This window comes from Chiloscyllium punctatum, chromosome 1 (genome assembly GCF_047496795.1).
Source record: "Chiloscyllium punctatum isolate Juve2018m chromosome 1, sChiPun1.3, whole genome shotgun sequence".
Classification (NCBI taxonomy): Eukaryota; Metazoa; Chordata; class Chondrichthyes; order Orectolobiformes; family Hemiscylliidae; genus Chiloscyllium; species Chiloscyllium punctatum.
The window spans coordinates 65,508,948-65,524,842 of record NC_092739.1 but is presented as its reverse complement, the minus strand read 5'-3'; the positions used below and the strand labels follow the sequence as shown (position 1 = coordinate 65,524,842).

General features: G+C 40.6%; 2 protein-coding genes across 6 annotated transcripts in view; one reads left to right on the top strand and one right to left on the bottom strand.

Annotated features, from left to right (window-relative positions):
- The window catches only part of pgm2 (phosphoglucomutase 2), a 137,460-nt gene extending 126,654 nt beyond the window's left edge, over window positions 1-10,806 (bottom strand). The window contains exon 1 of the mRNA XM_072567203.1: window positions 10,682-10,806. The gene's annotated coding sequence lies outside the window, so the exon portion shown is untranslated. The remainder of the gene's footprint in view (window positions 1-10,681) is intronic.
- Window positions 1-15,895, top strand: part of LOC140471282 (RELT-like protein 1) — a 96,236-nt gene that overhangs the window by 6,826 nt on the left and 73,515 nt on the right. For 2 of the 5 annotated variants that reach the window (XM_072567376.1, XM_072567299.1), the window contains exon 1: window positions 11,007-11,331. The exons of 1 other annotated variant lie outside the window; for it this stretch is intronic. In XM_072567376.1, coding sequence (XP_072423477.1) covers window positions 11,259-11,331 — 73 coding nt within the window. In that variant the 5' untranslated portion in view covers window positions 11,007-11,258. 2 more of the 5 variants (XM_072567427.1, XM_072567432.1) reach the window with 2 other exon arrangements.

Sequence of the window (15,895 nt, the reverse complement as noted above, 5' to 3'; positions counted from 1 at the left end):
CTTGTGTATACTTAAGGCTGAAATATATTCTTGATCAGTAGTGGAATGGAGGGTTATGATGAAAGGGCAGAAAAATGGATATGAGGAATGTCGGATCAGCCATGATCCTAATGAGTGACAGAGCTGGCTTAAGGGGCCAACTGGTTTACTTTTGTTCATACTTCTTATGGTCTTGTTGAAGAGTTTATTGTGTGTGTCTTTCATGGCTCTGTACCTACCTTGATATTTGTTTTGTTATTTATGTATCTATTAGTACTCAGTATTTTTTATATTCCTTGATAAGTTAGTTTTGAAATTTCTATATGTTTTCATGATCTTAACATTATTCCTAAATCGGTTTATATTCCTTTTCGCATGCTTTCTTTTGTTGCCATTTTACAGTGTAAATGTTTTATTATTAGCTTCAATTTTGCCCAAAATGTTTAATTTATTGGTGGTTTGTTACTCTTCTTCAATTTCCCTAGTTCCATTCTCATCTTATAAATCAATTTTTTCAATTTATTGCATTGGTCTTTGTCTCACTTATGACTCTCGATTTTTACCTTAACATTCATAGAATCATTATAGAATCCCTACAGTGTGGAAACAGGCCCTTTAGCCCAACACGTCCACACCAACTCTCCGAAGAATAATCCACCCAGATCCATTCCCCCAAACCTATTACTTTAGATTTACCCCTGATAATTGCATCGAACTTACACATCCCTGAACACTACAGGCAATTTAGCATGGCCAATTCTCCTAACCTGCACATCTTTGGACTAAAGGAGGAAACCGGAGCACCTGGAGGAAACCCGTGCAGACAGTCAACCGAGGCTGGAATTGAACCTGGGTCTCTGGCACTGTGAGACACCAGTGCTAACTGCTGAGCCACTGTGCGCTCCATTGCTATGCTGTAATCATTACTTCTTAGATGTTCCTATTGATTAATGTTCTGAGCTGATTCATGATGCAAATCACTATTGCTCTATCTCTTACTAGACTTTTTACATACTGGGCAAGAAAGAGGTCCTGCACACATTGTAAAATCTCCAGTTCTTGTACTTCTTTCACTCCTTCTTTGGTAACTTATTTGGAGATAGAATAATAATCATTGGAAAATTTAACTATGTCCTTTCATTTCACATCGTTACGTACGAAATTTGTTCTTCATTTCATTTTCACTAGTAAACCATTATTACAGCAGTCAATCCCTTTTTAAACTTTATTTTAATCCATATGAATTCCATTTCTGTCAGCCTACAATGTCATATTACATTAACAAGATAGGTAGAAATGCTGAGTTTGCCAGTGAGACCCACTTCACAGAAATGATTATAAAAAGAATGAAGTGACTTTACTATTAAACATGTATTCACATGTTTATTTTGATGTTATTTTATACTTAGATAAAAAAAATCAGATGTTTTACAATCCTGTAAATTTACAAATATACTATAAAGAATGCACATTTTTTATTTATCTGTATTTTACATTGTGGACTGAAATGGAAAAAAAAGTTTTAAAACAGAGGCATGTTGAAGGAATTGCTGCACTTTTAAAAACTGATCTGCTGAAGTTCATTACAGGTCATGTTTATACAGTACCACTGCTTTTGTTCAAGCAGCAGCCTAATTGCTAGAAACCAGGATTTGATTCATAAACAGTTCTTTTCAGTGCATTACCTCTCTTTTGATGTGGTCATCAAAGGTATTTTTGACAAGCAGTAGTTAACATTTTCCTATTATATTCTAGTTAAACGCTTGAAGAAATGTTTGAATTAATAAACATATGCACTCTGGAGGCATGATGAATGATAACATTACAGCATCAACTTCCTGCCACTGGAGCTGAGAATTTCTGGCACCAGTCTTCAGCAGCTCCACAAATGTTTATGCTGTCTGGATTAATCTCTTCATCATTACCCAATTGGCTATGGAACTTTGAGCACATCCGAACTGGCTAGCATGGTGGAATGTCGAGAGAATGACCCATGAGTGATAATGCTGGGTGCTGCTGGTTTATTGGTGGTCCCTACTGTGAAAGGGCTGCTTGGAAATAATTAGCCAACTTTCCTTGTGCCTTGATGCCACTATCTGGGGGCTCAGAAAAGTGGGCATATGCAAAATAGGAAGTTCTCCCCCCATTTCTACTCCCTCTTTAATTATCTTGTTTAGGTTAAGTTATCCTAGAAACTTGAATGTAAGCCTGGAAACCGGAGTGGTGTCAGCATAACTTGCAGGTTTCTAACAGATTCTTGCTAGAAATATCCTGGTAGCTGACTGGAAGAGTTGCAGATTCTTGAGCCCTACTTGTTTGAGTATATCACTGTGTGCAATAATATGACCTCTCGTGTGTGATCTTCCATCAGAAACTAGCCACACATATCATATTCTGTAAATTCTCGCACACTCGCATTTTGTTTACTTCATTTCACAGAATTCCAAGACCTCACTGCGGTTTATGCATGGAGGCTATGACTGACTGTACTGTGAGTGAATTGGGATTAATGGATTGGCCAGACATTTCAGCAGCATTGCTTGTATTCTTAGGCTAGCAATCAGCAGCTTTGGATCACCTGGTCTGCTAAAATTTGAAAATATACCTTCTTGTGTGTCACCAAGTAAATACATTTAACTACGCCATTGTCAGTTCAAAAACAATGACTTTAAATTATTGCTTTTCTTTAGGACCTTCAAGGTAGCAAAACATTCCAAGGTGCTTTTTACTGTTAGGGAACAAAATTCAAAATCAAAACAAATAAGATAGTAGAACTGGCAACCAAAAACTTGGTCAAAGACTTAGGCTTTAAAGAACAGTTTAAAGTGGGGGAACAGAATTAGAAAGGCAGAGAGATTTAGGGAGAGAACAGCATGTTTAGGGACTAAGCAGCTGAAAGCACAGATATCAGTGGTGGAGTGATTAAAATCAGGAGTGCATAAACGGTCAGAATTAGAGAAGCCACAGCGAATATCAGATTATATGGGAACAGAAGCAGGCCATTCAGCCTATTGAGTCTAATCTACCATTCTAGATCATGGCTGATCATATTCTTATTGAAACACTTCCGCGCTGTCACGATGTCCCTTAAAATCATTCGCCTCAGAACCTTTCTATTTCTGACTTCAAGCTACTCAATGTTTGAGCTTCCACACACTTTGGGGAAGAGAATTCCAAAGATCCACCACCTTCTGAGGGATGAAATGCCTCCACATCACATTCTTAAATGCCCTGACCCTTATACTAAGATTTTGTCCTCTGGTTCTAGAGTCACCAGCCATGGGAAACATTCTATCTCTATTCATGCTGTCACAACCTGTCTGAATTTCGTAAGTTTTAATGAAACCACTCCTCATTCTTCAAAGCTATATGGAATATAGACTTGGTTTACTCAATATTACCTCACAAAGCAGTCCAGCCAACCCAGAAATTATTATGGTGAACTCCATTGTACTCCCTCCATGGAAAGTATGTGATTCCTTCAATAAGGATACAAAAAGTGTACACATTACTCTAGATGACGTCTCACCAAGGGGCTATCTTTACTTCTGTATTCAAATCCCCTTGAAATGAATGCCAACACACCATGTGCCTTCTTAGGCATACATGAAAATGTCAAAATAAGGTGGTGACAGTGCATGAGAAACAGACACCCAAGAGCCATTACTCATAACAGTCCTATCACATGGGTTTCCTCAACTAGTGACATTCCAAGCAAACCTGACAGATACTCTGAAGCCCACCTTGAGGCAAAATCCAACAATGTATAACTAAGGAAAAATCTTAGGAACACTTAGAAGCCAGTTCAAAAAATATACATCTGTCAAGGCCTGATTTTAGTTAAATGCATCTCAAGTACCTGTAGATTTTCATTTTATCAATTAAATGAAGAGAGACTGGCATCACAACCCATTGCACCACATGTTTTTTTTACCCAACTTTGGTACCGGTGAATAAGTTATTCGGATGGAGAAATCAATTTGATGGCATCATTCACCAAGGAATACATCAAATAATGTGGTTAGATGAATAATAATATTAAAAATTACAAAATGCAATAATATCAAAGTTTCAAAAACAGTTTACAAATGGAATTAAGTACAGCAAATGCTAGAAATACTCAACAGGTCAAGCAGCATTTGTGGAGAGAAACAGAGTTAATGTTAAGTATGTAAGTTAGCTCGCTGAGCTGGACGTTTTGTCACCATACTAGGTAACATCATCAGTGACAGTCTCTGGTGAAGGGCTGGTGGTATGTGCCATCTCGCTGTTTACAGGTCTTGGTTTCTTAAGGCGGGTGATGTCATTTCCAGTTCCTTTTTCAAGGGAAGGTAGATCAAGATATCATGCAAGAATTGAAAAAAAACCCACTACATTGGACAAACTAGCAGGAAACTTGCCACCAGGATACATGAATGCCAACTGACCACCAAAAGTTACGACCCACTATCACTAGTTTCTATATATACAGACAAAGAAGGATACCACTTTGACTGGGACATCACACACATTCTAGGACGGGCGAAACAAAGACATGCACGAGAATTCTTAGAATTCTAACCAGAACTCCATCAAATAACACATTGATTTGGATCCTATCTAACTTCCCTTGAAAAAAAAACTGGAAATGACATCACCAACCTTAAGGAAACAAGACCTATAAATAGAGAAGCGAGACATACCACCAGCACTTCACCGGAGACTCTCACTGATGGTGTTACATAGTATGGTGAGCTACAAATCTTTTCAAAAATCGCTAACAGAGTTAACATTTCACATTTAAAACTTTTAATTTTGTTTTTAGTTAAGATTTCTAGCATCTGCAGCATTTGCTTTTATAAATAGAATAACATTTTGAAGTCCAATGACTGTGCAAATGCAAAAGAAAAGCATTCCAAGGGAACTATCCATTTTAATCTGAATAATATCAAGATCATTCCCAACTGGCTGAACCACGAGACAAAATGGATGTGACCTTGATTTACTATTGAATCTTATAGGGGTCTGGATGATATGTGCTCTGGCAAGAAATCTGGTAGCAACATGTGAGAAATCCAGTGAGACCTTTCTTGACGCCAAGGAAAACTCAATCCTTTTTTTCAACTAAGTGCTGAATGTCATGACAAGCTTATCAGGCAGTAGTATTAAGGGAATTGTTGCTTGTTATAAATTTGACTAGAATTAGACGAGAGGTGCACTGTAGGGGCAGGGTAAGTCATTAATGAGGTGAATTTGGTAAGCTATAGCAACTAAACTTATTCTACCTCTCAGGGAGAACTCCTTCATGAAATTCCACAAAATCAACAGTGAGCCAAAGAAAGTAAGATTCAGCCCTTCTCAATCAGCTGATCCAGCGTCTGATTTAGGAACACAATCAAGGATAAAAAATGGTAATGAATAAAATGAAATTGAGTTTTTAGCTGTGGTACAGTAAGTGGCATCATTATGTGGTTAAATAGAATTCACTTGACTATAAATATTTAAAAAATCATGGTACCCATCCCTTACATTGCAATTTATTCAAAGGCAATGGTTAAAATTAAAACCAATCCCTTTATAAGATACATGTGGAAGACCAAGTAAAAAACTGATTTCGAAAATATTGTTACATTGAATATGTCTGGAGATGCAGTTGGAAAAAAACATCTACCTTCTGAGTAGAAATTGAGAGATGGACAATGTAAATTTTTGTCTTCCCTGTTTAGGCAGCAAACTGGCAAAGCAATTGTTTCCCATTACATTCATGTCCAATTTTTAATCCCATTGAAAACAGTATACTTCTTTCCAATATTTTACTTTTTTTGTTTTCATTCATTCACAGGATTTAGACCCGGCTTGTTGAGCCTGCATTTGTTCCCCATCCCTAATTACCTATGATGGCAAGTTGCCTTTTTGAAACCCTGCAGCATATTTGGTGTGGTACACCACCTGTGCCATTTTGGATGGAGTTCCAGTATTTTGATCTGGTGATAATGAAAGGATGATAGTGAAGTTCCATGTCAGGACCACATTTCTTAGATGGGATTCTGCAGTTGGTAGTGGTGGTATTCTCATGTACTTGCTATTCTTGTTCTTCAAGATAGTAGAGGTCATGGATTTGGAAGGCATTGTTGAAGAAGACTTAATGAATTGTCAAAGTTCATTTGGCAGATGGTACACAATATTTTCACTGTGGTGGAGGAAGTAAATGTTTAAAATAATGGATGGGTATGCTAAACAAACAGGCAGAATTTTTTCCAGATCGAAGAATGAAGAAGCCTATTTACAAGATTTTATTGAATAAAGACTTTTTAAAAAATCTCTTTCATGTTATGTATGTGTTTGGGTCTATGCTGCCACTTTAAGAGAGCAGGTCTGGTGACTCTGGGGTAGGAGCTGAAGGGAGCAGTCCAAAACCGACTCGGGAACTGAGTCCTAAGTAAAGTATTTCTTATTCAAGTTTATTCTCATGATCTACTTATGGTTCTAGCAAACCTCAAACATAATAAAAATAGTCACAAATAAATTATTTTGTGATAAACCTCTTTAAACAGAAAGCTGGAATGATAAACTCACTGCTGTGGAACAAATTGAGTGGTTGGGAGAAATTGTGTCAACACGTTTAAAAAGAAACTAGATGAAAATATAAGAAAGTCCTTGATATTTATTTGGAAGCAGTGAGGAAGAAGAGGCGTGACATAAGGAAACTCAAAAGATTGGATAGCTAACAATTCCTGACATTTTCAATTACAGGTTACTCTTTAATTTTGATCCTTGTTCATAAACAGGCTGTCAGGCTTTTGACACCATACATGCATTCAGAGAGTGGAGAGTCAGGAGAGAGAGCGAGGTTAGAGGTCTTTGGATGAGAGGGGAGAGATTGGAAGCGCCTTCCAGAGATTAGACAGGCTGTGAACAGATCAGGAAATTGCACAGGAAATTCTGTGCTGAGGAAATACAAATGCTTTGAGGGAGTGATTAGGAGGTTTTGAGATCAGAGGATCTTAATGACTCTTAACAATGTCAGAAATGACATCTGAGAGTCATGGAGTCATTGAACTAGTTTCACTTGCTTGTGTTTGGCCTATATCCCTCTAAACCTTTCCAATCCATGTACTGTCTGTGTCCAAATGTCTTTTAAATGGTTAAAGATCACACACCAGGTTATAGACCAACAGGTTTATTTGGAAGCACTAGCTTTCGAAATGCCACTTCTTCAGTTGGTTGTGGAGGTTAAGATCATGTTCACAGAATTTATAGGAAAAAGTGAGGACTGCAGACGCACGCTGGAGATCAGAGCTGAAAATGTGTTGCAGGAAAAGAGCAGCAGGTCAGGCAGTATCCAAGGAGCAGGAGAATTGACGTTTCAGGCATGAGCCCTTCTTCCTGAAGAAGGGCTCATGCCCGAAATGTCGATTCTCCTGCTCCTTAGATGCTGCCTCACAGAATTTATAGCAAAGGAGTCCAGTGTCATGGAGACATGATACAGTAAACAATCTTAGATTCAAACTTTTGTTTTTATAATGGGATATGCTGGTTTCTGTTCTTTGATATGTAAATTCCAGAACTTCTTTTAAATTGCATTCTCAAGTTAGTTTACCTTTTTAAACATTCGGCCTCGGACCTTTGGGTGACCATCCTCCCAGACAGACTTCGGGACAAACAACAACGCAGAGTGATTGAGCAGAAGCTGATAGCACAGTTCAGTACCCATGGGAACGGCCTCAACTGGGACCTTGGGTTCATGTCACACAATAGGTGACCCCACAGCATGATGCACTCTCTCTCACTCTCACATAAACATCCATGCAGATCCTGCTCACATACAAGCTCTGTCTCATATGCGCACACACACATACGCCCCACACTCAATACCAACACAGTACCCTCTCACACATACCCCATCACACTCAGACATACACTTAACCAAACTTACACACTATTACATGCACTCACATCCACTTGCACACATACTCAATCTGTCACTCCTACATACACACACAATAGATTAGATTAGATTACTTACAGTGTGGAAACAGGCCCTTCGGCCCAACAAGTCCACACCGCCCCGCCGAAGCGCAACCCAACCATACCCCTACATTTACCCCTTACCTAACACTACGGGCAATTTAGCATGGCCAATTCACCTGACCCTGCACATCTTTGGACTGTGGGAGGAAACCGGAGCACCCGGAGGAAACCCACGCAGACACGGGGAGAACGTGCAAACTCCACACAGTCAGTCGCCTGAGTCGGGAATTGAACCCAGGTCTCTGGCGCTGTGAGGCAGCAGTGCTAACCACTGTGCCACCGTGCCGCCCCTGAAGACTCTAGTTTTGCCACAAACTGTTTCTGAAATGTTTCTCCATTCCTCCGCCTGATAGCTGTCTCCATCTACGGTCCAGACTGTTTGGAATCTTGCTTATGGGGTGAATTTGTTTTTGCAGGATTACATTTTATTTTGCTCAAAAACTACATGAATCCATTAAATCTCTGTAAAACTATATAGAGAGCTTGTCAGTTTGACATGGCATTGGGACACAGTCAGACTTCACACCTATTGTTTGAAAAGCTGAAAAAAGCAGAAAAAAAGTATTTAAAAAGATGGAAGTTTTAATCTAAGATTGTTTACTGTATCAGGTCTCTATAACACTGGACTCCTTTGGCTATAAATTCTGTGATCATGATCTTATCCTCCACAACCACCTGATAAAGGATCGGTGCTCCAAAAGCTAGTGCTTCCAAATTGGACTATCACCTGTTGTTGTGTCCACCCCAGTCCAACACTGGCAGCTCCAAGTCATGGCGACTTTTAAATAGTGTAATTGTAGCCACCTACACCACTTCCTCTGGCAGCTTGTTCCATATATGCACCACCCTCTGTGAGAAAAAGTTGCCCCTCAGATTCTTCTTAAATCTTTCTCTCACCCTTAAACCTATGCACTATAGATTTGGACTGCCAACACTTGGGAAAGGGCCTTGGCTAAACACTTTATCAATGACCCTTATGATTTTATAAAACTCAATAAGGTCACCCCCTCAGTCTCTGATACTCCAGGGAAAAAAGTCCCAGCCTATACTTATAGTTCAAATCTTCCAGTCTAAGGTACATCCTTGCAAATCTTTGTTGTACCCTTTCTGGTTCAAAAACATCCATACTGTTGCAGGGTGACCAGAATTGTTCGGAGTACTCCAGATGCGGCCTTACCAATGTTTTGTACACCTACAACATGAAGTTCCAACTCCTGCACTTTGTGCTCTGACCTATGAAGGCAAGAATGCCAACATCTTCTTTAACATCATGTCTATCCGTCACAACAATTTTGTGTGATTGTGAGTCAGTCAGTCTACAACTTCTAATACAGTTGAATGTACTCACCTCGTCCAAAACCTTTCCACTGTTATCTAGCTGGTGGCTCTGCATTCACCTGGTTCAATGCTTATCCATCCAGTTGGAGCTAGATTATCAACTGCAATGGCTTTTCTTCCTGTTCCTGCACAATTACCTGTGGTGCCTAATTTTTTCCTCTTATTTCTCATTTACATCTTTCTCCTGATAGTGTTATCTGTCAACATAACATCAGTTTTCATATGAATGTTGATGACACCTAGCTCTACCACATTGAAGTAGAAACCTCAATAGCTTTTTTTTTACATAATATCTCTAAGTAATTAAATATCCCAAGCTATCTCACAGGAGCTTTATAAAGTAAAATATGACAAAAACGAAATAAACTTAATCTAACTAAATATTATGAAGACTCTAGTTTTGCCACAAACTGTTTCTGAAATGTTTCTCCATTCCTCCACCTGATAGCTGTCTCCATCTACGGTCCAGACTGTTTGGAATCTTGCGATCACATTTGTGGCCACAATTAACTAGATTAATTAGATTAGTTACAGTGTGGAAACAGGCCCTTTGGCCCAACAAGTCCACACCGACCCGCCGAAGCGTAACCCACCCAGACCCATTCTCCTACATTTACCCCTTCACCTAACACTATGGGCAATTTAGCATTTAGCCAACCTGCACATCTTTGGATTGTGGGAGGAAACCAGAGCACCCGGAGGAAACCCACGCAGACACTGGGAGAATGTGCAAACTCCACACAGTCGCCTGAGGCAGGAATTGAACCCGGGTCTCTGGTGCTGTGAGGCAGTAGTGCTAACCACTGTGCCACTGTGCCAACCACAAAACATCCATACTGTAGCAGGGATGATGTAATATTCTTGATGTATTATGTAGTTCCACCTCTGTGACATTGCCCAATGTGTCTTTGTCTCAATTCACCTGCTGCAGAAATTCTCAATCATGTCTTCGTTAACTTCACAGTCCAGACTTGATTATTCCAACTAGACTTCCTTAAACTTGAAATCATCCAAACATTGTGTACCGAGTCCTAACTTACAGAAAGCCTTGTTCCCCAGTCATCCTGTATAGGTCCTGACCTCTCTTTGATTGCACGTTTCGATTTTAAAATTCTCGCCACCGTTTTCGAAACCTTATATTGCATCATCCATCCTATGTCTACAATTCCCTGTCGTCCTACAACCCTCCGGGAGAGATACATTAACTCCTCCAATTCTTATCTCTTATCTCTTATGTACACGGGTGGGCTTGACTTCAGCCGGCAGGAACCTAACCCCTGGAATTCCCGCCCGAAATCACTCTCCCTCCTGGAAAGGTGCTCTTTTTAAAAGCTAGCCCTTCTGGATACCTGACCTGATGTTGCTTTCATGCGGTTCAGTCGTGTTGAATCTCGTCCGATGAGGCTCCTGTTGAGTGTCCGGGAAACCTTTTAAGCAACCTGCTGCTGATGTTATAAAGAGGAGACGCTGCTGGGTTGCAGGAGGAGCCGGGAGAATGTAACCCCGCCTCTGGTGGATCCTCATTTTCCGGCTGCTGTGCCTGGGCGGGAGGCGCGAGCGGGATCCGTTGGAGTTTGTAAAGCGAGGAGCGCGTGCCGTGCGGCTGTTGTCCGGGTGCGCGTGGAGATGGGTGAGTCGTGGGGGAAGGGAAGGGAGGCCGTGTGGTCACTGTTTCCGGGAAGCTGCAGGGGATCGGGCCGGTAGTGCCCCCACCCCGGTCGGTTTGCTGCTCCCCTTTAAATGGATTACCGTCAGGAATGGGATGGTGCTCGCGGCTCCGGACGGGGAGGGAGTGGGGAATGTCCCTGGCGTGACTTCTGCTGACCCGGGTTTAACTCGGCGGTGGCGGCCAACCCGGAGTGTGGCCCTTTTAACTGCGTGGGAGGGGAGAGGACGCCTCTCACTTTCTGATCAACACCAGCGTTTGCCAAATGGTTATCTTGCAGTTTGCTGCAGCGTTTGTTATTACACCGGACTTTTTCATCCCGCATCCGCAAAGTAAAAGTACAGTATTTTATGAATTCTTAACTCAGTTTGTGATCACGTTTCTGGTTTGGAACAAAAACAGAAATTACTGGAGAAACTCAGCAAGTTTGGCACCAAACGTAGGGAGAGAAACAGACCTGCAGAACTAGACCCGAAATGTAAACTATGCTCGCACCCGCAGTTACTTTCGGGTTTGGACCACTGAGGCGATGAAAGCAGCAATGTTCATTTTATCCTGTTAGCAGAGTTTTACAGGTCTGGATATAAATTTGTCGGAAAATTAATGTATAACTTTTATGTAACCTGGGTAGGCTGGGATTTAAGGGAGCAGTAGGGAACAAACTGGAAGTTTCTAAAGTAAATGTTTCTCACCGTGCTAGAAGGGCCAAAATCACAAGTTTTAGTTTTTTTTATGTTTTGCAAGTTTCCACATGTTGATAAAGTGAAATGTCTGTCATATACCTTGGTTTATTTCCAGAAGTTTGATGCATTATGTCTAAATCTTTGCTTTTATTGCTCATGATTACATTTAATAGTTTTGAAAATGTATTAGTTGTGCAGTCCAGGTCATGACAGTTGAAAATAAAAGTTGCTGTTTGTAATCTCGGGTCCAGCTGTGTGCTTTGAGGGAATATTTAGCTGTTTAACAATTAATGATCTGTAATGATCTGTTTTACTGAGGAATGCCAGTAGTGTCAGCTGCTGAGTAATCGTTGAGGAGGAGAGACAATAGAGATGTTCATATTGATTTTCTGCTTGGAGAGATTAAAAAGCTAGTCAGGTTCTATGGTTGTGATAAATTAGTCATTGCTTGGAACTGCACATTTATGGATATCTGATAATGGCATTTTATCAGGTTTGGCTGTAATGATGCTTATCCATACAATCAGATGATGCGTTGCCAACTTATATACTTCTGTGAGGATTTAATGTCTGTACTATGAATCTGTAAATTTGAAAATGGACTTCAGCTGTGACTAAATAAATTACTGAATCAAGATTTTTGCTGTTCATTCAGTGCATGTAATTTAACCTGATTTTATTTTTGTACACAATTCAGTGCATAATAACATGCATAAATGCAAACCAAAGGAGTTTTAGTTGTATTGCTTTTTCTACAGTTGACTTGCCAGTTTAATTGAGATTGTGTTCTGTAACTTAAAATATAAATTGGTCTGACCGAATCAGCAATAAGTATATAACAGTCAGATGTCTGTCATTTTCCTTATGTGACAACACTTAGTTCACGTTGAAAGCTCTGGTTGCATAACGTAGAATCACAATCACAATTAGTTATAGGTTAAACAGCTTAAAATGATTCCTATGGGAAGCCAAATGATACTATATTAAAGCTGGGTTCCTTTGGATGTTTTTGACCAGAAACAAAATACTGTACGTGTATAATACTGTTATTATTACTGAAATAACTTGCAAAGCAATGAATATAAAAGAGATGCGATATTTAAAAAAAAACTTTTACAGTTCAGTCGGAGTCATGGAGATGTACAGCGCGGAAACAGGCCCTTTGGTCCAACTCGTCCATGCCAACCAGATATCCCAACCCAATCGGCCAGCACCTGGCTCATATCCCTCCAAACCCTTCTCATTCATATACCCATCCAGATGCTTTTTAAATGTTGCAATTGTACTCGCTTCCACCACTTCCTCTGGCAGCTCATCCCATTCACGTACCACCCTCTGAGTGAAAGAGTTGCCCTTAAGTCTCTTTTGTATCTTTCCCCTCTTACCCTAAACCTATGTCCCCTAGTTCTGGACACCCCCAATCCAGGGAAAATACTTTGTCTATTTATCCTATCCATGCCCCTCATAATTTTATAAACCTCAGCAAGGTCACCCCTCAGCTTCCGACAGTCCAGGGAAAACAGCTCTAGCCTATTCAACCTCTCCCTATAGCTTAAATCCTCCAAACCTGGCAGCATCCTTGCAGATGTTTTCTGAACCCTTTCAAGTTTCACCACATCTTTCCGATAGGAAGGAGACCAGAATTAAATGCAATATTCCAACAGTGGCCTAACCAATGTCCTGTACAGTCCCAACATGACCTCCCAACTCTTGTACTCAATACTCTGACCAATAAAGGAAAGCATACCAAATGCTGCCTTCATTATCCTATATGCCTGCGACCCCGTTTTCAAGCAGCTATGAATCTGCACTCCAAGTATTCTTCAGCCACACTCCCTAGGACCTTACCATTAAGTGTATATGTCCTGCTAAGATTTGCTTTCCCAAAATGCAGCACCTTCCATTTATTTGAATTAAACTCCATCTGCCACTTCTCAACCCATTGGCCCATCTGATCAAGATCCCATTGTAATTGGAGATAACCTTCTTCGCTGTCCACCAATTTTGGTGTCATCAGCAAACTTACTAACTTACATCTCTTATGCTCACATTCAAATCATTTATATAAATGATGAAAAGTAGTGGACCCAGCACCGATCCTTGTGGCACTGCACTGGTCACAGGCCTCCAGTCTGAAAGGCAACCTTCCACCACCACTCTTTGTCTTCTACCTTTGAGCCAGTTCTGTATTCAAATGGCGAGTTCTCCCTGTATTCCATGAAATCTAACCTTGCTCACCAGTCTCCCATGGGGAACCTTGTCGAATGCCGTATTGAAGTCCATATAGGTCACATCTACCACTCTGTCCTTTATCAATCCTCTTTGTTACTTCTTCAAAAAACTCAATCAAGTTTGTGAGACATGATTTCCCACACATAAAGCCATGTTGAGTATCCCAAATCAGTCCTTGCTTTTCCAAATAAATGTACATCCTGTCCCTCAGGATTCCCTCCAACAACTTGCCCGATGTCAGGCTCACTGGTTTATAGTTCCCTGGCTTGTCCTTACCACCCTTCTTAAACAGTGGTACCACGTTAGCCAACCTCCAGTCTTCCTGCACCTCGCCTGTGATTATCGATGATACAAATACCTCAGGAAGAGGCGCAGCAATCACTTCACTAGCTTCCCTCGGAGTTCGAGGGTACACCTGATCAGGTCCGGGGGATTTATCCACTTTTATTTGTTTCAAGACATCCAGCACTTCCTCCTCTGTAATATGGACATTTTCCAAAATGTCATCATCTATCTCCCTACATTCTATATCTTCCGTGTACTTTCCCACAGTAAATACTGATGCAAAATACTTACTTAGTATCTGCCCCATCTCCTGTGGCTCCACACAAAATTCGCCTTGCTGAATTCTGGTGGACCCTGTTCTCTCCCTAGTTACCCTTTTTTGTCTTTGATGTATTTGTTAAAAACCTTTTGGATTCTCCTTAACTCTGTTGGCCAAAGTTATGTCATGTCCCCTTTTTGCCCTCCTAATTTTTCTCTCGAGTATACTCCTGCTGCCTTTATGCTCTTAAGGATTCACTCGATCTCTCCTGTCTATACCTGACATGCTTTCTTCATTTTCTTAACCAAACCCTCAATTTCTTTAATCATCCAGCATTCCCTATACCTACCAGCCTTTCCTTTCCTTTCAACCGAACAGGAATATACTTTCTCTGGACTCTTGTTCTCTCATTTCTGAAGGCTTCCCATTTTCCAGCCATTTCTTTACCTGCGAACATCTGCGCTCAATCAGCTTTTGAAAGTTCTTGCCTAATACTGTCAAAATTGGCCTTCCTCCAATTTGGAACTTCAACTTTTAGATCTGGTCGATCCTTTTCCATCACTATTTTAAAACCAATAGAATTATGGTCGCTGGCCCCAAAGTGCTCCCCCACTGACACCACAGTCACTTGCCCTGCCTTATTTCCCAAGAGTAGGTCAAGTTTGGCAACTTCTCTAGTAGGTACATCCACATACTGAATCAGAAAATTTTCTTGTATGCACTTAACAAATTCCTCTCCATCTAAACCCTTAACAGTATGGCAGTCCCAGTCTATGTTTGAAATGTTAAAATCCCCTACCATAACCACCCTATTATTTGTACAGATAGCTGAGATCTCCTGTCAAGTTTGTTCCTCAATTTCCCTCTGACTGTTAGAGGGTCTATAAATACAATCCCAATAAGGTAATCATCTCTTTCTTATTTCTCCGTTCCACCCAAATCGCTTCCCTGGATGTATTTTCAGGAATATCCTCCCTGCTATCCCTTATCAAAAACACCACTCCCCTCCTCTCTTGCTTCCCTTCCTGTCCTTCCTGTAGCATTTGTATCCTGGAACATTAAGCTTCCCTTCCTGTCCATCCCTGAGCCACGTTTCTATAATTGCTATGATATCCCAGTCCCATGTTCCTAACCATGCCTCGAGTTCATCTGCCTTCCCTATTAGATCTATTGCCTTGAAATAAATGCAGTTTAAATGATCAATCCTACCTTGTTCTCTGCTTTGTCACTGCCCGCCCTGACTGTTTGACTCGCCTTGGTTCTCAACTGTACCAGTCTCTGATTGAAATCTTTCCTCACTATCTCCCTGAGCCCCACCCAAATTGCACCAATTTAGGTGCAATCCGTTCTTCTTGTACAGGTCACTTATACCTAAAACAGCTTCCAATGTTCCAAAAATGTGAATCCTTCTCCTATACTCCAGCTCCTCAACTATGCATTCAT